General features: G+C 49.8%; 1 protein-coding gene across 7 annotated transcripts in view; it reads left to right on the top strand.

Annotated features, from left to right (window-relative positions):
- Nucleotides 1-18,616, top strand: part of HEATR5A (HEAT repeat containing 5A) — a 134,702-nt gene that overhangs the window by 61,549 nt on the left and 54,537 nt on the right. For all 7 annotated transcript variants that reach the window (XM_039535386.1, XM_039535388.1, XM_039535389.1 and 4 more), the window contains 3 exons: nucleotides 2,207-2,370; nucleotides 2,469-2,644; nucleotides 5,146-5,251. In XM_039535386.1, coding sequence (XP_039391320.1) covers nucleotides 2,207-2,370; nucleotides 2,469-2,644; nucleotides 5,146-5,251 — 446 coding nt within the window. The remainder of the gene's footprint in view (nucleotides 1-2,206; nucleotides 2,371-2,468; nucleotides 2,645-5,145; nucleotides 5,252-18,616) is intronic.

Below are 18,616 nucleotides of genomic sequence, written 5' to 3' on the forward strand. Positions count from 1 at the left end.
AGATTTGAGTTTCCCTGAAATAATATGCATGGTGAAATTAAATTGTGCATTGATAATCCTTGTGTGAGACAAGCAAGTCCATACTAGAATGCAGTGCTCCGCCACTCACCAATACCATACCTAAAATGGCATCACCTCTTTTAGGTTTGGTGACAGTTTGGTGAAGAAATCTGTTAGCTATCATATCCAGGAAAATCTAGGCCCTACTATTATTGGTAGCACTTGTCCTCCAATCTATATCTGGGAAGTTAGTCTCACATAATCACACAATTCCCAGTAGTATTTATTTCATTAAAAACATTAAAGAGGTCTCTATCGATATCCAAATCAGATCCTGGGGGTCTGTAGCATACCCCAAGTACTATCCAAGGAGAGCCGCTGGTAGCTTTCTTCCCCAAAGTGATTTTGACCCAAACAAACTCTGTTTTATCCATTCCATCACTTCTGATTTCTTTACAATCTACCTCATCATTAATATACAATGTTCCTCCACCACCTTTACCTTTATTTCTGTCTTTCTTGAACAGCACATATCCTTCAATACCTGTACTTCAGTCATGACCTGTGCTCCCTGTAAGCTGTGCACTTGAGTGGGTACGCAGGAGAGATTTAAGTGCTGCCCAGCTGATTAGGAGAGCATGCAGAGCCAGCAGCATATATTCAGCTTCCCTTTCCCCTACGTTGTGCCGTCCTGCAGCTGCTCCTGGGACTATCCTGCTGGCTGTACGGGGCGCGGCCGGGAGGAGGATGCTGATGTTAGGGTCTCCCCCACCCCCATGTACCCCATCTCCGCAGAGCAGGGCAGAGGGGACACAGCCCGACTCAGGACTCGAGCTGCTGTGGGGAAGGGTGAGTGGCTGAGTGCCCTTCTTAAAGAGACAGTGCAGTGTTTCTGAGATTTCCCCAGCAGCCAACTCACACAGTCTCTATCTGTCTGTCTGTCTGTCTCTTCCCCCCCTCCCCACTGCCCATCTCTGCTGAACAGGGGAGGGGAGACAATGGTTCAGGACAGACCAGGAGAGCTTTCAGAGAGTGGAGACCAGGAGAGCTCTCAGAAACTTTCCCAGCAGCCAGCACACTCACTCTGTGTGTGTGTGTGTCTGTCTGTCTGTCTGTCTGTCTGTCTGTGTCTGTCTCTCTCTCTCTCTCTCTGTCAAACACACACATTGTGTCTGTGTCACACATACTGTCTCTGTCACACACTCACACTGTCATTCTACTGCAGAGGTCCCCAAACCGTGGGGCGCACCCCTCTAAGTGCGCGCAGAGAAACGTTTGGGGCGGCAGGGCTGGGGCTTGTGGGGGCGCTATCCGGCTCTGCTCTTGGGCTTGGACTTGGCCCCAGCTGCCAGCCCCGCGCCTGGGGTCCTGGCCCCGGCCATTGGTCCTGGCCCCTGGCCGAGGCTCTGTGCCTGCCCTCTGCTGTGGCCCCAGCCTCAGCCCCCTTATCCCTATCCAGATCCTCCCCTCCCAGAGCCAGAGCCCCACTTCTGGCTCTGGGGAGGGGGGGATGAACGGATAAGGGGTGAGTGCGAGGTAGAAAGTTTGGGGACTACTGTGTTACTGCCAGTATCACCCACCTAACTGTTAGCTTCATTGGTACTGGCACTGTTTTTCCTCTTAATGTCCATTCTCCTCCTCACTGCTCTTCCTTTCTCCTCCGCTTCTATTGTCTCTCTTCATTTTCTCCTCCCAGTCAATACAGCGTGAGTATTTTAAGTAACATCTAATTCCCAGATATTTCAATTCATATTTGGACATGTATCCCACGCTAACTTCTAGAAAATTGATAGGAGAAATTGGTCTCTCTTCATGGACTTGCATTTGTCTGTCAACACAAGCCTGGCTAACTGCTTTGTTGCCCACCAAGTAACTTGTAGTGAAGAATAATGGCTTGGAGTCACTTGAAAAGGATGCATTTTATTCTATTTAGCCTTATATAAAAACTAAGACCCTCAATCTCACAACTTTTTGTGTGCGGATGGATTGGTTTGCCCAAATCGAGCTCCAGTGAAGTCAGTGGTTCTCCATGTGAATGCAGTAGTCTGTCACACACAAGAAGTTGCAGCATTGGGAGTCTTAGGAAATATTTTAGTTTGTAAATCAGCTTTTCTGTATAAATTCTTTGTTCACAAAACTGCAAGTGGGCAAGTAATTAATCACTATTTTGAATAAAAGTTATTTTCTTTGTCCCTATAATTTCCAGGAAAATTCTGTGCTATTCTCAAGGAGCTAGTGGCTGACTTCACAGCCACTGATAACCAAACGGCTGCCTCTACGTTCTTGCTTCCACCTCTCTGTCACCAGGATGATCTTCTTTTACTTGGTCCTTTCTTGCAGGAGACCGACCACAGATTTATTGAAGAGCAGGTATTTGAAGTACTAGTATAACAATTAGTTATCACTGCTAACCCTACTGTTTTGTGACTTAGTCAGGAAATGTTACTGTCATATTTCTGCCTTTGCAGCTCCTCTTAGGTAGCAGTATAGCTGGAGGAAGCCTGGAGTATGACCCTTACTCAATTTATGAGAAAGCTGCAGAAGGTGATTCAGTGCCTAAACCTCTACCTCCTGCACTATCTGTTATCAGTGCTGCAGTCCGTCTCTTTGGAATTATATTTTCCCATGTAGCAGAATCTCAAAGGTAAAGTATTTACTTAAATTCACCATTAGTTAAACAGAGCCTAAAGAGAGTTAGTATGTTTAAAATCTTATGGAAAATATAGACTAAAGGTATGTTAATATAGAAGGTATGAATTATGAAGGGAATTTTCATGAGCTAAAAAGATAGATTTATGGCTGGAAGTTTATGTACAGTCTGAAAATTTCAGCTCTCAGTCTTCAGTTACTGATATTGATGAAAAGAAAGCACCAGTAAAATGGACCATTATATTGCATAGACAAGATGGGCGATGTAATATCTTTTGTTGGACCAGCTTATGTTGGTGAAAGAGACAAGTTTTCAAGTTTACACAAAGTTCTTCAGGTCTGGGAAGGATACTCAATGTCACAGCTACATAGCACGTGAATGAGATATAGTGTTAACAAGTTTTCCATCCATGTTTAATTGATGGAGAAAGTATTATAAAATGTCTTAGGAGGACGATTCTTAATGTCTGTTTTTTTCCATTCTTAGTAGAAATCTTTTAATACTGAACATTGTACATTAACAGTTCTTTTTTCAGATAGATATAAAATTTGTCTTGAGAGGATTTTATTGCATACTAATTGTTATAAGGGCTCTTAAACATCAGGGGGGAAAGGGTGGGAAATCACAATAAAATATAATCCTCTATCCTTGACAATGACAGGCTAAAATTTTTTTAAGACTGTAATTAGAAAAGTAATAAGGAAAATAAAGTAGTTTGAAAAGTCTAAAATAAACAAGAATACATACCCAAAAACAGTAATTTGCAACCACAAGAGAACATAACAGAAGCAACAAAGCTTTGTTCTGGTTTTTAAAAAGTTGTTTTGATTTAGCTTTATGATAGTATTGATTGTTGAATGATGGAAAAACATCAACAAGTTTTTGTGCTGTTGGTTGTTCTCCATTTTTTTAAATACAAAAATATAACAACAATAAAATATGTACTTAGAATATATAAGATTTGATTGAGGATAAATGGTATCACTTATGTTGTTTTGCATTTTCAAAGTACTGTACAATTAATCCTGAAATGAGCATGATTGCTAGTGATTATGTTCTGTAATTCTGTGTAAGGGGAGAGCTCATTTTAGGGGTCCTGAATCTCACTGTCTTAGCCAGCATAAATTGGGAATGCTGCAATACTATTGTATGTAGCCCTACTTTGAGTCACTATAGGGCAGCTGCTCTGGCTGACTAAGCAGCAAGCATTGAAGGATCTGAAGGAAATCTTATCCAGGATTATTAAATCAGAAAAAAGATGGTAGTGTGTGATATGGTCTTTCAAATGATATGGTATAAGATAGGAATTGGCTGATTCTCTGAGCTTCAGCAAGAATCAACCAATTAACGCAGTATTTTGTGTAGAAAGAAAGAAAGTTCCACTCTCTCTCCCTCCATTCCAGTGACCCCATCTGATATCTCATTATCCTTTCCTGCCCACACCATTCCCAAATACTTACATTCACATATCCTTCCTCGCACCATTGCAACATTACTTCGCAAAATACTTTCCTGTGCAGTTACCACCATCTCTCTCCTTGTTCTCGCTTCAGTAACTTTACTCTTCTATGTTTTGCTCTTTTCTCCATGTCTGGTCTCTCTTCTCTCTCCTCTCTCTCTCTCTCTTTTTCTTCTTGCTATTTTTGTCTTGTTTTTTCCTTTGTCTGTTTCTCATGATCTCCACTGGTGGTGCTTATAGTTTTGTGCCCACAAGGCATCCCAAACTATACTATTCCCAGACACACAGTCCTCTTTAATAGGAACCACTCATTGATAATCAGATAATGAAAGATGATGTATAAATAATCCTGTTATAGAAGCAAGGACAAAAAAAGTACATAAGGATAGTGGAAGTACATGTGCTGATATGGACTACAAAAAAATCTTGTTGTAGGCAGAGATGTCAAGCAGAGGCAAGAAAGGGATCTCTGTGTGTGCACGCAGGAGGATTAGCAAAGTAAATGATAAGAAAAAAGAGTAGGATGGGAAAGGAATAAGAGAAAATCTGGAGAATATTACTTAAAAAAAGGAGATTAGAAAGACAGTTCTATCTTAATTTGTTTTGGTGGTGATGGATTTCTCTAAAGCTCCCTTCTAGAGCTTTGTCACTTCCTTGAACCCATCTTCAGCATTATGTTGTTTTATGTATGTACAAGGCTTTGTAAAAAGCTAAACGTGTTGCCCAAATACAGCAGTCTTTGCCGTGAAGTATGTACAATACCAGACAGAGCTTATAGAGTGGATAATATTCTTTTTATCTACAAAACAAATGACAAGAATCTGAATTAAAATGCTTCTTTGCTGACCTCAAACAATTGGCATGTAAATTAGTTGATGAGAAGCCACCTCTGTATGGTGATGGTAGGATATGGGAAGTCACGTGAGGCTTAGATCATTGTATTTGCTACTCAAATGCTTCCATAATCTAAAGATTTTGTTTGATGTTTTTTTTAAAAAATGGCTTGACCAATATTTTTTTCTTTTTTTGGTTTAAGGCTCCAAGTATTAGAAAAACTGTTGGCTTCCATAAAACAAACAAAAGGAGCACGACAGCAGACCGTACAACTAAACATTGTATCAGCATTTTCTAGTTTTCTGAAGGTAAATCTGCTCTTTTTATAAATATTGGTTTTGATGCTAAAACTTGATGTCATTCAGTTTAAGTGCATATCTTACCCTACCATGGGAACATTTCTGTAATCCTTTCCAGTAACCAGCTTTAATTTATCAACCAATCTGAGGATCACTCTTCAAATACTAAAAATAAAGTATTGGTGGAGCCCACATCCCTAACAGCCTCTCAGACTGAATATCTGCTTGAAGATTCCTACCTTCCTGAACCCCTGGGGATCACAGTTGGACTTTCCCTTATTTCTTATCTCCCCTCCTCTAGCAGAGAAATAAAATACTAGACTGGAAGTAAAATAAAGTAGCCTAGCAGCTATATGACTGTTTTGTTTATAATTTGGCAATTAACTGATATTTGACTATTAGCAGTAAATATCCCCAATGGCCTGTGATGGGATGTTAGATGGGGTGGGATCTGAGTTACTAAAGAGAATTCTTTCCTGGGTGTCTGGCTGGTGAGTCTTGCCCACATGCTCAGGGTTTAGCTGATCGCCATGTTTGGGATCGGGAAGGAATTTTCCTCTAGGGCAGATTGTCAGAGGCCCTGGAGGTTTTTCGCCTTCCTCTGCAGCATGGGGCCTGGGTCACTTGCTGGAGGATTCTCTGCACCTTGATTTAAACCATAATTTGAGGACTTCAGTGGCTCATACATAGTTAGGGGTTTGTTCCGGGAGTGGATGGGTGAGATTCTTCTTCGAGTGGTTGTTCATATCCATTCAAAGTAGGTGTGTGCGTGCCGCGTGCACGCCAGCCGGAAGATTTTCCCCTAGCAGCGTCCATAGGGTCGGCCCTGGCGCCCCCTGGAGTGGCGCCACTACGGCGCCCTATAAAGGGGCCCACTGACCCTCCACCCCCCTCAGTTCCTTCTAACCGCCGGTGATGGCTAACTGGAACGTCTCTTGCGCATAGCAAGTTAGCAGTGTCCTATCCTTGTGTATAGTCCATGTATATAGTTAGGTTATAGTTCGTTTACTTAGGTCATTGTATATAGTTCTTGGTAGTTGGGCCCCCACCCCCAGTTTTCATTGCCCGCTGGGGCATGCCCGGGTCCCCCGGGTTTAAACTCTGCAAGGACTGCGGGAAATTCATGCCCAAGAGTGACCCGCACTCTGCTTGTTTGAGGTGCCTCGGAGAGAGCCACCAAAAGGACCGGTGCTCTATCTGCAGAGGCTTCCGCCCGAGAACTCTCAAAGACAGAGCTCAAAGACTTAGAGTCCTCCTGATGGAGGCTGCCCTGCGGCCACCCTTGGACCTGGAACCGGCCGAGGTGGTACCCAGCACGTCTTCCTCGGTGCGGAGCGTCCCGGCACCGGCATCAGGACTTAGGGCCCAGCCCAAGTCGTCTAAAACCCGGCACCGAACGGAGTCGGGTCATAGGAAGTCAGCCGCAGTGCGGCACCGCTCACCATCGCCGGTGCCCGCTAAAAAGAGAAAGCCGGTGAGGGAACGGTCACCCCACCAGGACTCGAGGCCGACGCTCTCCACGGGTGCAAGCGGACAGGCTGGACTACTGCCCTCGGCTGCTCCGTTGACTCCCGCACCGCAGAGAGGGCGGTCGAGTCCAGACCGACCTAGATCCCCGGACCTCAGCGGAGACTTGCGCCTCCCTTCGACACCGGAGGCGTTCGAGGCGGCCTCAGACTTGATGGGACTACCGGCGCCAGCCTCCCCGCACCGTAGGGAGTTGCCTACCGTGGCCCGTCCCCCAGTACAATCGAGGGGCAAGCCGGCCATGCTGTCGCCTCCCTCCCCGCACCGCGCCGCTAAAGCGGCACAGGACCAGATAAGAGGCTCCCCGCCGCCTCAGCACCGCTCTCCAATGGCACCGGGTGCTGCTCCCCTCAGGTCCTCGTACTCAGGGACTTCAGACTCAGAGGCAGACTCCTACCGCTCCAGCCGGTCGCGGAGCAGGAGATCGGTTTCGGGGGCGAGCCGCCAGCGTCACCCACAGTGGCAGCAGCAATGGCATCCGCCCTTGCAGTGGCCGTTTTGGACCCCCTGGGCCTGCCACCAGTCGGTAGGCCAGGCGTTTGGTCCTCGATCAAGGTCGGCCTCGGTCTCCTCGGCGTCGGTGGCCCCGGCGCAGCTGCCTCCTCCACCGGCACCGTTGCCGGGCAGGGGTGTGTCATATCCAAGTTCAGCACCCCGTAGCCGGGAAGCGGCACCAGCAGCGGCTACAGTTCGGGTTCAGCAGGCACCGCCCGATACGCCATGCCGCTCACTGGCGACCCCGGTACCGGTCGCGGTGCCACATTTAGAATCGGAACCGGCCCCGCAACCTCAGTACCGTGTGCCGCAGGACTTCGAAGGAAGGACCGATCCATGTAATTTCCTCGTCTTCCTCCCTGGACGAAGCGGTCTCGGGCACGGCTGTGGCACCGGCCCTGGAGGACACTTGAATCCTCCAACAACTGCTCTGGCAAGCAGCTCAGAGCCTTGCAATCCAAGCTGAGGAAATCGAGGTGGACGCGGACCCTGTAGTAGACATCCTGGCTTCCTCTGGGCCATCCAGGGTGGCTCTCCCGCTGATAAAGACCATAGCGGATACGTCCCACACCTTATGGCAAACGCCGGCCTCACTGGCCCCTACTGCCAAGAGAACGGAGCGGCGCTATTTCGTCCCCTCTAAAGGGCACGAACACTTGTACACCCTCCCCCTCCCCGGACTCCCTGGTGGTGGATGCGGCCAACCAACAGGAGCGTCAAGGGTTTCAGGGGTCAACACCAAAGAGCAGGGATGCTAAAAGACTCGACCTCTTTGGCAGAAAAGTGTACTCCACGGCAGGCCTACAACTTTGCATTGCCAACCAACAGGCAATTGTAAGCTGATATGGTCATAACACGTGTTCAGCCACGTCAAAGTTTAAGGGGCTCCTTCCCCAGGACTCAAGGTCAGAGTTTTCGGCCCTGGTGGGGGAAGGGAAGCTGATCTCCCGAGCCTCTCTCCAGGCTGTCCTAGATGTGGCGGACTCAGCCTCGTGCACCCTGGCCACGGGCCTGATCATGCGGCGGGGAGCCTGGCTCCAGGTCTCGGGCCTGCCCTATGAGGTCCAGCAGACCATTCAAGACCTCCCCTTCGAGGGGCAGATGTTGTTTTCCAAAAAGATGGACAAGCGTCTGCATAGCCTAAAGGACTCATGGGCCACGCTCCGCTTGCTGGGCTTGCATACCCCTGTGACCCAGCGCAGGCAGTTTGGGGCGCAAGCGGGGCAGAAGTGGCAGGAGGCGTCACCAACGCCACCCCTCCGGCCAGGCATCCAGTCAATCGAGACCACCATCGGGGCCTAGACCCCCTGTTTGATGGTATGGTCAAGGGCGACCTACCTATCGAGCCTCTGGATCCTTCTACCCCTACCTTTGGGTCACATCTGTCCCCCTTCTACCGTGCCTGGTCCTGAATCACGTCGGACAGCTGGGTGCTCCGCACGGTAGAGAGGGGATATTCTATCTAGTTCTCCTCCCTCCCGCCCCACCAGCCCCCCTCCCCGTCCCTCTACAGGGACCCATCTCATGAGCATGGGCGCCAACTTATATGGGCTCCTGGGGCTTTAGCCCCAGGAATATTCACAGACAGGGGCTCTGCTCCATCAATATTTGGAGCTAGGTTTCTCCCCTGCTGTGCGCTGCTGGCAGCCCAGAGCCTTTTAAATCCCAGCCGCGGCAGGGAATCACAGGGCTCAGGGCTGCAGGCCGCGGCGGGCAGCCCAGAGCCTTGTAATTCCCAGCCGCGGCTGGGATTTAAAAGGCTCTGGGCTCCCCGCAGGTGGAAGGCAGCGCAGAGACCTCTGATTCCCGGCCGCGGCTGGGATTTAAAGGGCTCTGGGCCCTTTTAAATCCCAGCCGCGGCAGGGAATCAGAGGGCTCTGGGCTGCCTGCCGCAGCGGGAAGCCCAGAGCCCTCTGATTCCCGGCTGCGGCTGGGATTTAAAAGGCTCTGGGCTCCCCGCGGTTGCAGGCAGCCCAGAGCCCTCTGATTCCCGGCCGCGGCTGGGATTTAAAAGGCTCTGGGCTGCCCGCCGCAGCAGGCAGCCCAGAGCCCTCTGATTCCCGGCCGCGGCTGAGATTTAAAGGGCTCTGGGCTCCCCGCCGCAGCGGGAAGCCCAGAGCCCTCTGATTCCCGGCTGCGGCTGGTATTTAAATGGATCGGCGCTCCCCGCAGTTGCTGGCAGCCCAGTGCCCTTTAAATCCCAGCCGCGGCTGAGATTTAAAGGGCTCTGGGCTCCCCGCCGCGGTGGGGAGCCCAGAGCCCTCTGATTCCCGGCTGTGGCTGGGATTTAAAAGGCTCTGGGCTGCCACGCGCGCGGGAGCCCAGAGCCCTCTGATTCCCGGCCGCGGCTGGGATTTAAAAGGCTCTGGGCTCCCCGCGGTTGCAGGCAGCCCAGAGCCCTCTGATTCCCGGCCGCGGCTGGGATTTAAAAGGCTCTGGGCTGCCCGCCGCGGCGGGGAGCCCAGAGCCCTCTGATTCCCGGCCGCGGCTGGGATTTAAAAGGCTCTGGGCTCCCCGCGGTTGCAGGCAGCCCAGAGCCCGCGGATTCCCGGCCGCGCCGGGATTTAAAGGGCTCTGGGCTTCCGCAGGCAGCCCAGAGCCCTCTGATCCCGGCGCGCGGCTGGGGGCTCTGGGCTTCCCGGTTGCAGGCAGCCCAGAGCCCTCTGAATCCCAGCCGCGGCTGAGATTTAAAGGGCTCTGGGCTCCCCGCCGCAGCGGGAAGCCCAGAGCCCTCTGATTCCCGGCTGCGGCTGGGATTTAAAAGGCTCTGGGCTCCCCGCGGTTGCAGGCAGCCCAGAGCCCTTTAAATCCCTGCCGCGGCTGAGTTTTTAAGGGCTGCGGGCTCCCCCCGGTTGCAGGCAGCCCAGAGCCCTTTAAATCCCTGCCGGCTGAGATTTAAAGGGCTCTGGGCTCCCCGCCGCAGAGGGCAGCGCAGAGCCCTCTGATTCCCAGCCGCGGCTGGGATTTAAAAGGCTCTGGGCTCCCTGCGGTTGCAGGCAGCCCAGAGCCCTTTAAATCCCAGCAGCGGCTGAGATTTAAAGGGTTCTGGGCTCCCCGCCGCAGCGGGCAGCCCAGAGCCCTCTGATTCCCGCCCCGGCTGGTATTTAAAGGGCTCTGGGCTGCCCGCCGCGGCTGCCAGCAGCCCAGAGCCCTTTGAATCCCAGCCTCTGTCCGCTGATTGCCCCCTCCCCAGACCCCTGCCCCAACTGCCCCCAGAACCTCCACCCCTATCTAAGCCCCACTGGTCCTTGTTCCCGACACCCTCCCGAGACCCCTGCCCCTAACTGCCCCTTGGGACCTCAGCCCCTATCTAAGCCTCCCTTCTCCTTGTCCCCAACTGCCCCCTCCTGAGACCCCACCCAACTTCCCCAGGACCGCACCCCTACCTGTCCCCTGATAAACCTCTTAGACTCCCATGCCTATCCAATTGCTGCCTGACCCCTGACTGCCCCTTCAACCTCTGCCCCATCCAACTCCCCTGCTCCTTGTCCCTTGACTGCCCCCGAACTCCCTACCTCTTCTCCAACCCCAAACCGCTTACTGTGCCACTCATACCAGCGTATCTGGCTCCATGCAGCTCCAGACAGTTGCTGCCATGCTCCCCCACGGAGCCCACAGCTCCCCCACCCCCCAGCACCTGCCTTCCAGATTTGAACACCTCAAAATTCAGGAGTGCTCAAGCTCGGTTTGGGCAGCTTTACTTCATTTCTCCCAAATCAGTTTCTGCAAGGTGCCAACTGAAGGTGTTGGAGAACAGAGAGATCAGGTGGCCTCCTAATGCCTGGAAAAGAGACAAAGGCCGGAGGAGGGAATGTCAGTGCCTGTGCGGACTTCTGGGAAGTGCACGGTGTGGAAGGGAATGCTGTGATGCTTTGGAACATCTCCATACAAAGCCAGTCAGGACTCTGGGAGCCTCTCTCGGAGCATACTGTCTCCAGGGCAAGAAGCTTACACCTTCCTGGGTCTGACCTCAGAGCATTCAGCATGCCCTTCCACGTCATGCACTTTCCAAAGTGAGTCTGCCCAGGCTGGTCCTGGGGCAACCAGAGGTCGCTGCACCCCAACTCCGCAGTCAGATGTGACTCTCAGCCAGACAGTAAAACAGAAGGTTTATTAGATGACGGGAACACAGTTTAAACAGAGCTTGTTGGTACAGAAAACAGAACCCCTCCGTCAGGTCCATCTTGGGGGGTGGGGAGCCCAGAACCAAGTTCTGGGTCTCTCCCAATTTCCCCAGCCAGCTCCAAACTGATACTCCCTCCTCTGGCCTCTGTGTCTCTTCTGGACAAGGAGGCCACCTGATCTCTTTGTCCCCAACACCTTCAGTTGGCATCTTGCAGGGGAAACTGAGGCACCCACACAGTATTCAGAGAAAATATTAAGAACATTCCCACTTCATCACAACAGATGCAACAAAATATAATACTGTATATTGAAGTAGGCAAGTGCTGCTTCTGACTTTCCACTTTTAATTGACCCTTGTAATCTTGTGGCACTGACGCGTTGTAGCTTCATTTTATATCGGCTTACAGGGCGGGAGCGGGGGGGCACCACCATTTTGGGCCCCACCAAAAATTATACAAACCTGCCGCCTATGCTCATGAGCAACTTCTAAGTCAAGAAGTGAAGTCCCTCATGGAGGCGGGCAGTGGAGGAAGTCCCTCGGGAGCTCAGGCGCAAAGGCTTCTACTCCCGGTATTTCCTAATACCGAAGGCAAAACGGGGCCTGAGACCATCCTAGACTTGCGGCAGCTGAACAAGTTTGTACGAAAGCTCAAGTTGCGCATGGTCTCCCTGTCCTCGATTATTCCCTCCCTGGATCCAGGAGATTGGTATGCCGCCCTCGACTTAAAGGACGCTTATTTCCACATTGCCATAATTCCTCGTCACCGTCAGTATCTCAGGTTTGCCGTGGCCGACGCCCATCTGCAGTTCACGGTGCTCCCGTTCGGCCTGTCAGCTACTCCAAGGGTCTTCGCAAAGTGCATGGCAGTTGTGGCGGCCTTTCTGCACAGGCGAGGCATCCAGGTATTCCCCTACCTGGACGACTGGCTCATAAAGGGCTGCTCCAAGGAGCAGGTGGAGACCCAGGTGTCATTCATCAGGCGGATCTTTCTCAATCTCGGCCCCCTCTTGAACGAAGCCAAGTCCACCCTGTCTCCGACGCAACAAACAGAGTTCATAAGAGCAGTTCTGGACTCCACCCACGCCAGAGCGTACCTGCCGGAATCCAGGTTCCGTGCGATTTCCGAGCTCATCCTTGGACTGCACCGCGCCCCGATTACCACGGCGCGAATTTGCCTCTGGCTGTTGGGTCCCATGGCGGCGTGCACCTCTGTGGTAAACCATGCCAGACTCCGGCTTCGCCCGCTACAGTCCTGGTTAGCGACAGTATATCGCCCGGCCAGGGACCCCTTGGACTCAGTGGTGTCCATTCCCCACTTGGTACTAAGCTCGCTGCGGTGGTGGCTCGACCCTCAGAAAGTGTGCATGGGTGTCCCCTTCGCTGCCCCTCAACCCTCCCTCTCCCTGGTAACAGATGCCTCGGATCAGGGTTGGGGAGCGCACCTGGGACACCTCAGGACGCAGGGCTTGTGGTCGCCGGAGGACCTCGAGTTGCATATCAATGTCAGGGAGCTGAGAGCGGTTCGCCTGGCTTGTTTTACCTTCCGGTCCCACCTGGCCGGCAGATGTGTTTCAGTCCTCTCGGACAACACGTCGGCAGTCTTTTATATCAACAAACAGGGGGGTGCACGCTCCTCTCCCCTGTGCAGGGAAGCCCTTGTGCTGTGGGATTTCTGCATCCACAGTGCCACCCACCTGATGGCGTTCTACCTTCCGGGGGAGCAGAACGGTTTGGCGGACACCCTCAGCCGCTCGTTCCGGGATCACGAGTGGTCCCTCCGATGGGACGTGGTACGCTCAATTTTCCAGCTCCGGGGCTTTCTCCGGTTAGACCTGTTCGCCTCCAGGGAAAACAGAAAGTGCCAACGGTTCTGCTCCCTTCTGGGCCACAGTCAGGGGTCTCTGTCAGACGCCTTCCTACAGTCTTGGGGGGTTGGTCTGCTCTGTGCCTTTCCTCCGATCCCCCGATACACAGGGTGATTTTGAAGATTCGCAGGGACCACGCCTGGGTAATCCTGATAGCTCTGGCGTGGCCGCGCCAACATTGGTACACGTCTCTCCTGCACATGTCCGTTCAGGAGCCCCTGACGCTGCCCCTGCTCCTGGACCTGATCACGCAGGACCGGGGCTCCCTCCGCCACCCGAACCTGGAGGCCCTTCACCTCACAGCATGGATGCTCTGTTGCTGAACCCGGTGGAGATGCAGTGCTCCCAGCAGGTCAGACAAGTGCTGCTCGGTAGTAGGAAACCGTCAACTAAGGCCATCTACCTGGCCAAATGGAAGCGCTTCTCCATATGGTTGGGTCAGCGAGGTCACAACCCACTCGGGGTCCCAATCCCCATTGTCCTAGACTATTTGCTACACCTCAGACAACTGGGCCTCTCCCTCTCCTCCATTCGTGTTCACTTGGCGGCCATCTCGGCTTTCCATCCGGGAGAGGGGGGTACCTTGGTGTTTGCGAACCCGCTGATTGGGCGTTTCCTCAAAGGTATGGACAGGCTATTTCCGCATGTTCATCAGCCGGCCCCTGCTTGGGACCTGAATCTGGTCCTCTCTGCCCTCTCGGGACCTCCCTTTGAGCCTCTGGCTTCATGCTCCCTGTTGTACTTGTCGTATAAGACCGCCTTCCTGGTGGCGATCACCTCGGCCAGGAGGGTGTCGGAGGTCAGGGCGTTAACATCTGAGCCCCCGTACACTGTCTTCTATAAGGACAAGGTCCAGCTTAGACCTCACCCGGCTTTCCTACCCAAAGTCGTCTCACAGTTCCACATGGGTCAAGATATTTTTCTCCCGGTGTTTTATCTGAAACCACACTCTTCCAATGAGGAGCAGAGGTTACATTCCCTGGATGTCCGCAGGGCCTTGGCTTTTTACATCGAGCGTACCAAGCCGTTCAGATGCTCGACTCAGCTCTTCATCGCAGTGGCGGATAGGATGAAGGGTCTCCCGGTGTCCTCTCAGCGTATCTCTTTGTGGATCGCGACCTGCATCCGGGAATGCTACCACATAGCTAAGACCCCTGTCCCTCCGGTCACGGCCCACTCCACTAGGGCACAGACCTCCTCTGCGGCGTTCCTGGCTCAGATCCCGACTCAGGAGATTTGTAGAGCAGCCACGTGATCCTCCATCCACACGTTCTCGTCACACAACGCCATCACACACCAGGCCAGGGATGATGCAGCCTTCGGTCGTGCAGTACTCCAGTCAGCAGTGATCTCCGACCCCGCCACCTAAGGTTAGGCTTGTGAGTCACCTATTTTGAATGGACATGAACAACCACTCGAAGAAGAAAAAACAGTTACCCACCTTTTAGTAATTGTTGTTCTTCGAGATGTGTTGTTCATGTCCATTCCAATACCCACCCTCCTGCCCCTCTGTCGGAGTGCCGGCAAGAAGGAACTGAGGGGGTGGAGGGTCGGCGGGCCCCTTTATAGGGCGCCGTAGTGGCGCCACTCCAGGGGGCGCCAGGGCCAACCCTCCGGACGCTGCTAGGGGAAGATCTTCCAGCTGGCGTGCACGCGGCATACTTTGAATGGACATGAACAACACATCTTGAAGAACAACGGTTACTAAAAGGTGGGTAACCATTTTTTTGCGGCCTGCGTTGTGCAAGAGGTCAGACTAGACGATCATATTGGTCTCTTCTGACTTTGACTCTGATTTTATCTTTGTGGAAAAGTATCCTCTCCCCTTTTTGCCCCACTGAATTTTATCATTAAGGTTGTCCTTTCAGCATCTCATTCTTTTCCCATGTTTTCTTTGTAGCCTTCATCCCTGCCATCGATCTCTCCCTCTGTTTTTTCCTCTCGTTATTTGCTATCTCCTGTGTCCTTACTAGTGACTCTGTAGCCTCCTTTTTCTCTCTCTTCCATCAGAAGATTATCTTTTTTTGTGGAAGTGGGGTTCTGCATATTGATCCTCCCACTCCTTTCTCTCTGAAAATGTGTGTATTTTTCCCGCCAGTGAAGGGAAGAAGGTCTCAGTGACCATTTTTTAACTCCTGCAATGAAAGAGGGAGGAATCCTTTGCAAACTCTTCTAATGCTCAGTTAGTAAGGGAGGGCAGGGTTTATACTTCACTTTGAAAAGGAGTTAGTAGGGCTCTACTATGCCAGAGGGAAAATTGATGCAGTGGGGGACCCCTTTATCTCATAAACTTTAAGGCCAGAAGGGACCATCATGATCATCTAGTCTGACCTTCTGCACATTGCAGGCCAACCTGCCCACTCCTGTAATAGGCTCATAACCTCTGGCTGAGTTACTGAAGTCATCAAATCTTGATTTAAGGATTCAACGTTTAAAATGCAACTTTAAAGTTACAAAGAATCCACCATTTAGTCTAGGTCAAACCAGCAAGTGCAGAGAGAGGCAAAAAAAATAATAATAATAATTTGATTTTGCCAGTGTTACTTGGGGAAAAATTCCTTACCAGCCCCAGATATGGCGACCAGTTAGACCGTGAGCACATCCCAGCCAGACAGCGGGAGGAAAAAATTTCTGTAGTAACTTGGAACCCTCCCCATCTAGTGTCCCATCTCTAGCCATAGGCTTTCTTTACACTCGCCAAACTGCATGAAGTGCTAGTTTGGACTCTATTGGTATGGATGCAGGGATCTTGCTCTCTTTCTTTGGCACCTGGAGCAACTCTATAGCATGCTGCCAGTGGGGACGATTCCTGCTCACCGTCCTATCTAGAGTGCCCTGTGGAGAAAAGAGTGGAGATGATGAAGCCAGTCCTGTAGTGCTCCTATCCATGAAAACAGATTCTTCAATAGCAGTGCGCTAGGAACACCCTGTTCACAGTTGGAACTATGGGAATAGGCATGGTAATCTTGGATGTCAGGAAGTGTAGGTAGCAGCACTAAGGAAGGAAGGTGCTCCATGAGGAAGGATGATGGAAATGGTGGAGCAGGAGGCAGTACGCCAGCACAGAACAGAGAAGTCAGAGGCACTGGTCAACTAATATTGCTAGTGCAAGTGGTTGTCTCATTCAGAGAGAAACCACCAGTATGGTAAAATATCTGGTAAAACTTTCTCTTAAACAAACAAACTCTAGAAACACAATACCTGATTTTTGTGTAAAAGCGGAGTAACTACAGTGAAGTCAGTGGAGGTATACTGGTGAAAGTGAGAAGAAAAATAGGCCGAGTATACTTTTATGTACATTTCAAAGGCTAACTGAAACCTGTCTCTCCTCTAGCAGCATGAGTAGTGGTCATTGTAGCTGTATAACATGTTGTTCATTTGGAAATGACTGCTTGTCAAAACACCTTTCCAAATATGTGAATGTACAAAGGGTCATTTTTACTTTTCCCATTAAAATCTCACTGATGTTTCCTGAAAGTGCATTATATTTTGATAAAAATGTTTCCCATTGGTCAATTCATCATTCTTTTTTCCATCCTCTGTTTGATGTTTCAGAGTAATATAACAATATAACAACAGTATATACTACGGACCGCCTTTTATTTATATTTGTTTCACAACACCCCAGTTTTCAGGAATTCTATATTTTAATGTCTTATTGTTTGGTGGCTTTGTTTGTTATTGCCTGAGCTTCAAGAAAGGTTGTTCTCTCTTTCCCTCTTGACGTTTAGAGTTGAGCAAACTTAGCTCTTAAAAGCAATTAAGCAGAACCAAATAATTGATATGTTTCTTAAGGATATGTTGTATTTCTGTAACGGTGTTTCTCCAGATTTAGGGAGAAACCAAGAGTGCTATTACCCAAGGTCTACCAAGATTAACAGCTTTTCCATTACAAATACAAAATAAAAAAATAAAAAATAGTAAATAGATAATTCTCTAACATTGTAATACTTTAGATAGAACTCTCTGGAGTTTATTGCCTCTTTTCTTTTCTAACAGACCTTTTGGCTGTTAGATGCTTTTATGCCTAGCTCTTGTGTAACTTTCCGGTTTCCTTCTATCTGTAAATATAATGTGGAATGTTTTCTGTCTCTAGATGTGCTGATATTAAGTAAGATCAACAGTTGTCATCATAAAGGGACCTGTTTTATTTTCTGCATTAACGTTCTCTAGTCTGCCCTTGGATATTGTGGTGATAGGCACCTTAACTATGTTATGTGGCAACCAGAATTATGGAAAATTATAGAAGGTGAAAATTATTCTTTCCTCTCTGGCTGCATCTACACTGAGAGTTTTAGGGACATCTCACACCGATGCAGTTCCACTGGTATTCACCAGAATCGGCACAGTCAAATTTTAACAGTGTGATGGTAAAACTCAGATGCTACAGCAATAGGTGGAGATGTTCTTAAAATTCTGCGTGGACATGATCTTCCGGCTTTGCTAAATTTCAGAAGAGGGTATCTGTTCATAATGAGGGCTTGTCTGCACTTAAAATACTGCAGCAGTGCTGCTGTAACGCTTCAGTGAAGATGCTACCTATGCTGACAGGAGGATTTCTCCCATCAGCCTAGCTGATCTACCTCCAAAAGAGGCGGTAGCTAGGTTGACAGAAGAATTTAGCCTGGCACTGCCTGGACCAGGAGTTAGGTCAGTTTAACTGTGTCGCTTATGGGTATGGATTTTTCAAATCCCTGGTTTTGACGTAGTTATGCGACTTAATTTCCTAGTGTAGACTAGGCCTGATTTTTTTTTAAATGAACATAATTTCTTTATTTTAAAGGTATGTTGTGCTTTTCAATCTGAATGCTATCAGGTTTGGGCTTAGTATGATCTGGTAAAGACATTACATTATTCCATGGAACACTTTAAATAGAGTAGCAGGTAGTCTATGCCTGGATCTACCTATCTGCATTATCACTGGAATACAGCTCTGTTAGGAGAGTTGCAGAGACTTAGCTGGCTTCTAAAATAGCCAGGTCCCAGACCACAGGAAGTTTGACAATTCCTATTTTCATTGAACACTGCTTGATTAAATTCTAATGTTTTTATTAGATGCTCTCCATCAGTCTCTATCACATGCATGTGCTCTCATTAGAACTTTTAAAATCTATATAATTATTTTTATTTTCCTTAAGTGTTTTTCGTCCTAATGTTCTTTTCCAGGTTTTCTGCTACAAGCATTTACTTATTGTAGACTACCGCAGGAGAAAAGCCAATTCATTAATTCTTTTATCAGGATTATTTTTTAAATGGTGGAAGTGTCATGCCTTTGAGTATATTATGTTGCTTATCAGTGTATACTGTACTTTCCTGGAGGTGATGCATGTTAGTCGCAAAGAAGGAGGCATATAAATATAG

The sequence above is a fragment of the Mauremys reevesii genome, linkage group 4, assembly GCF_016161935.1.
Source record: "Mauremys reevesii isolate NIE-2019 linkage group 4, ASM1616193v1, whole genome shotgun sequence".
NCBI classification, from domain to species: Eukaryota; Metazoa; Chordata; order Testudines; family Geoemydidae; genus Mauremys; species Mauremys reevesii.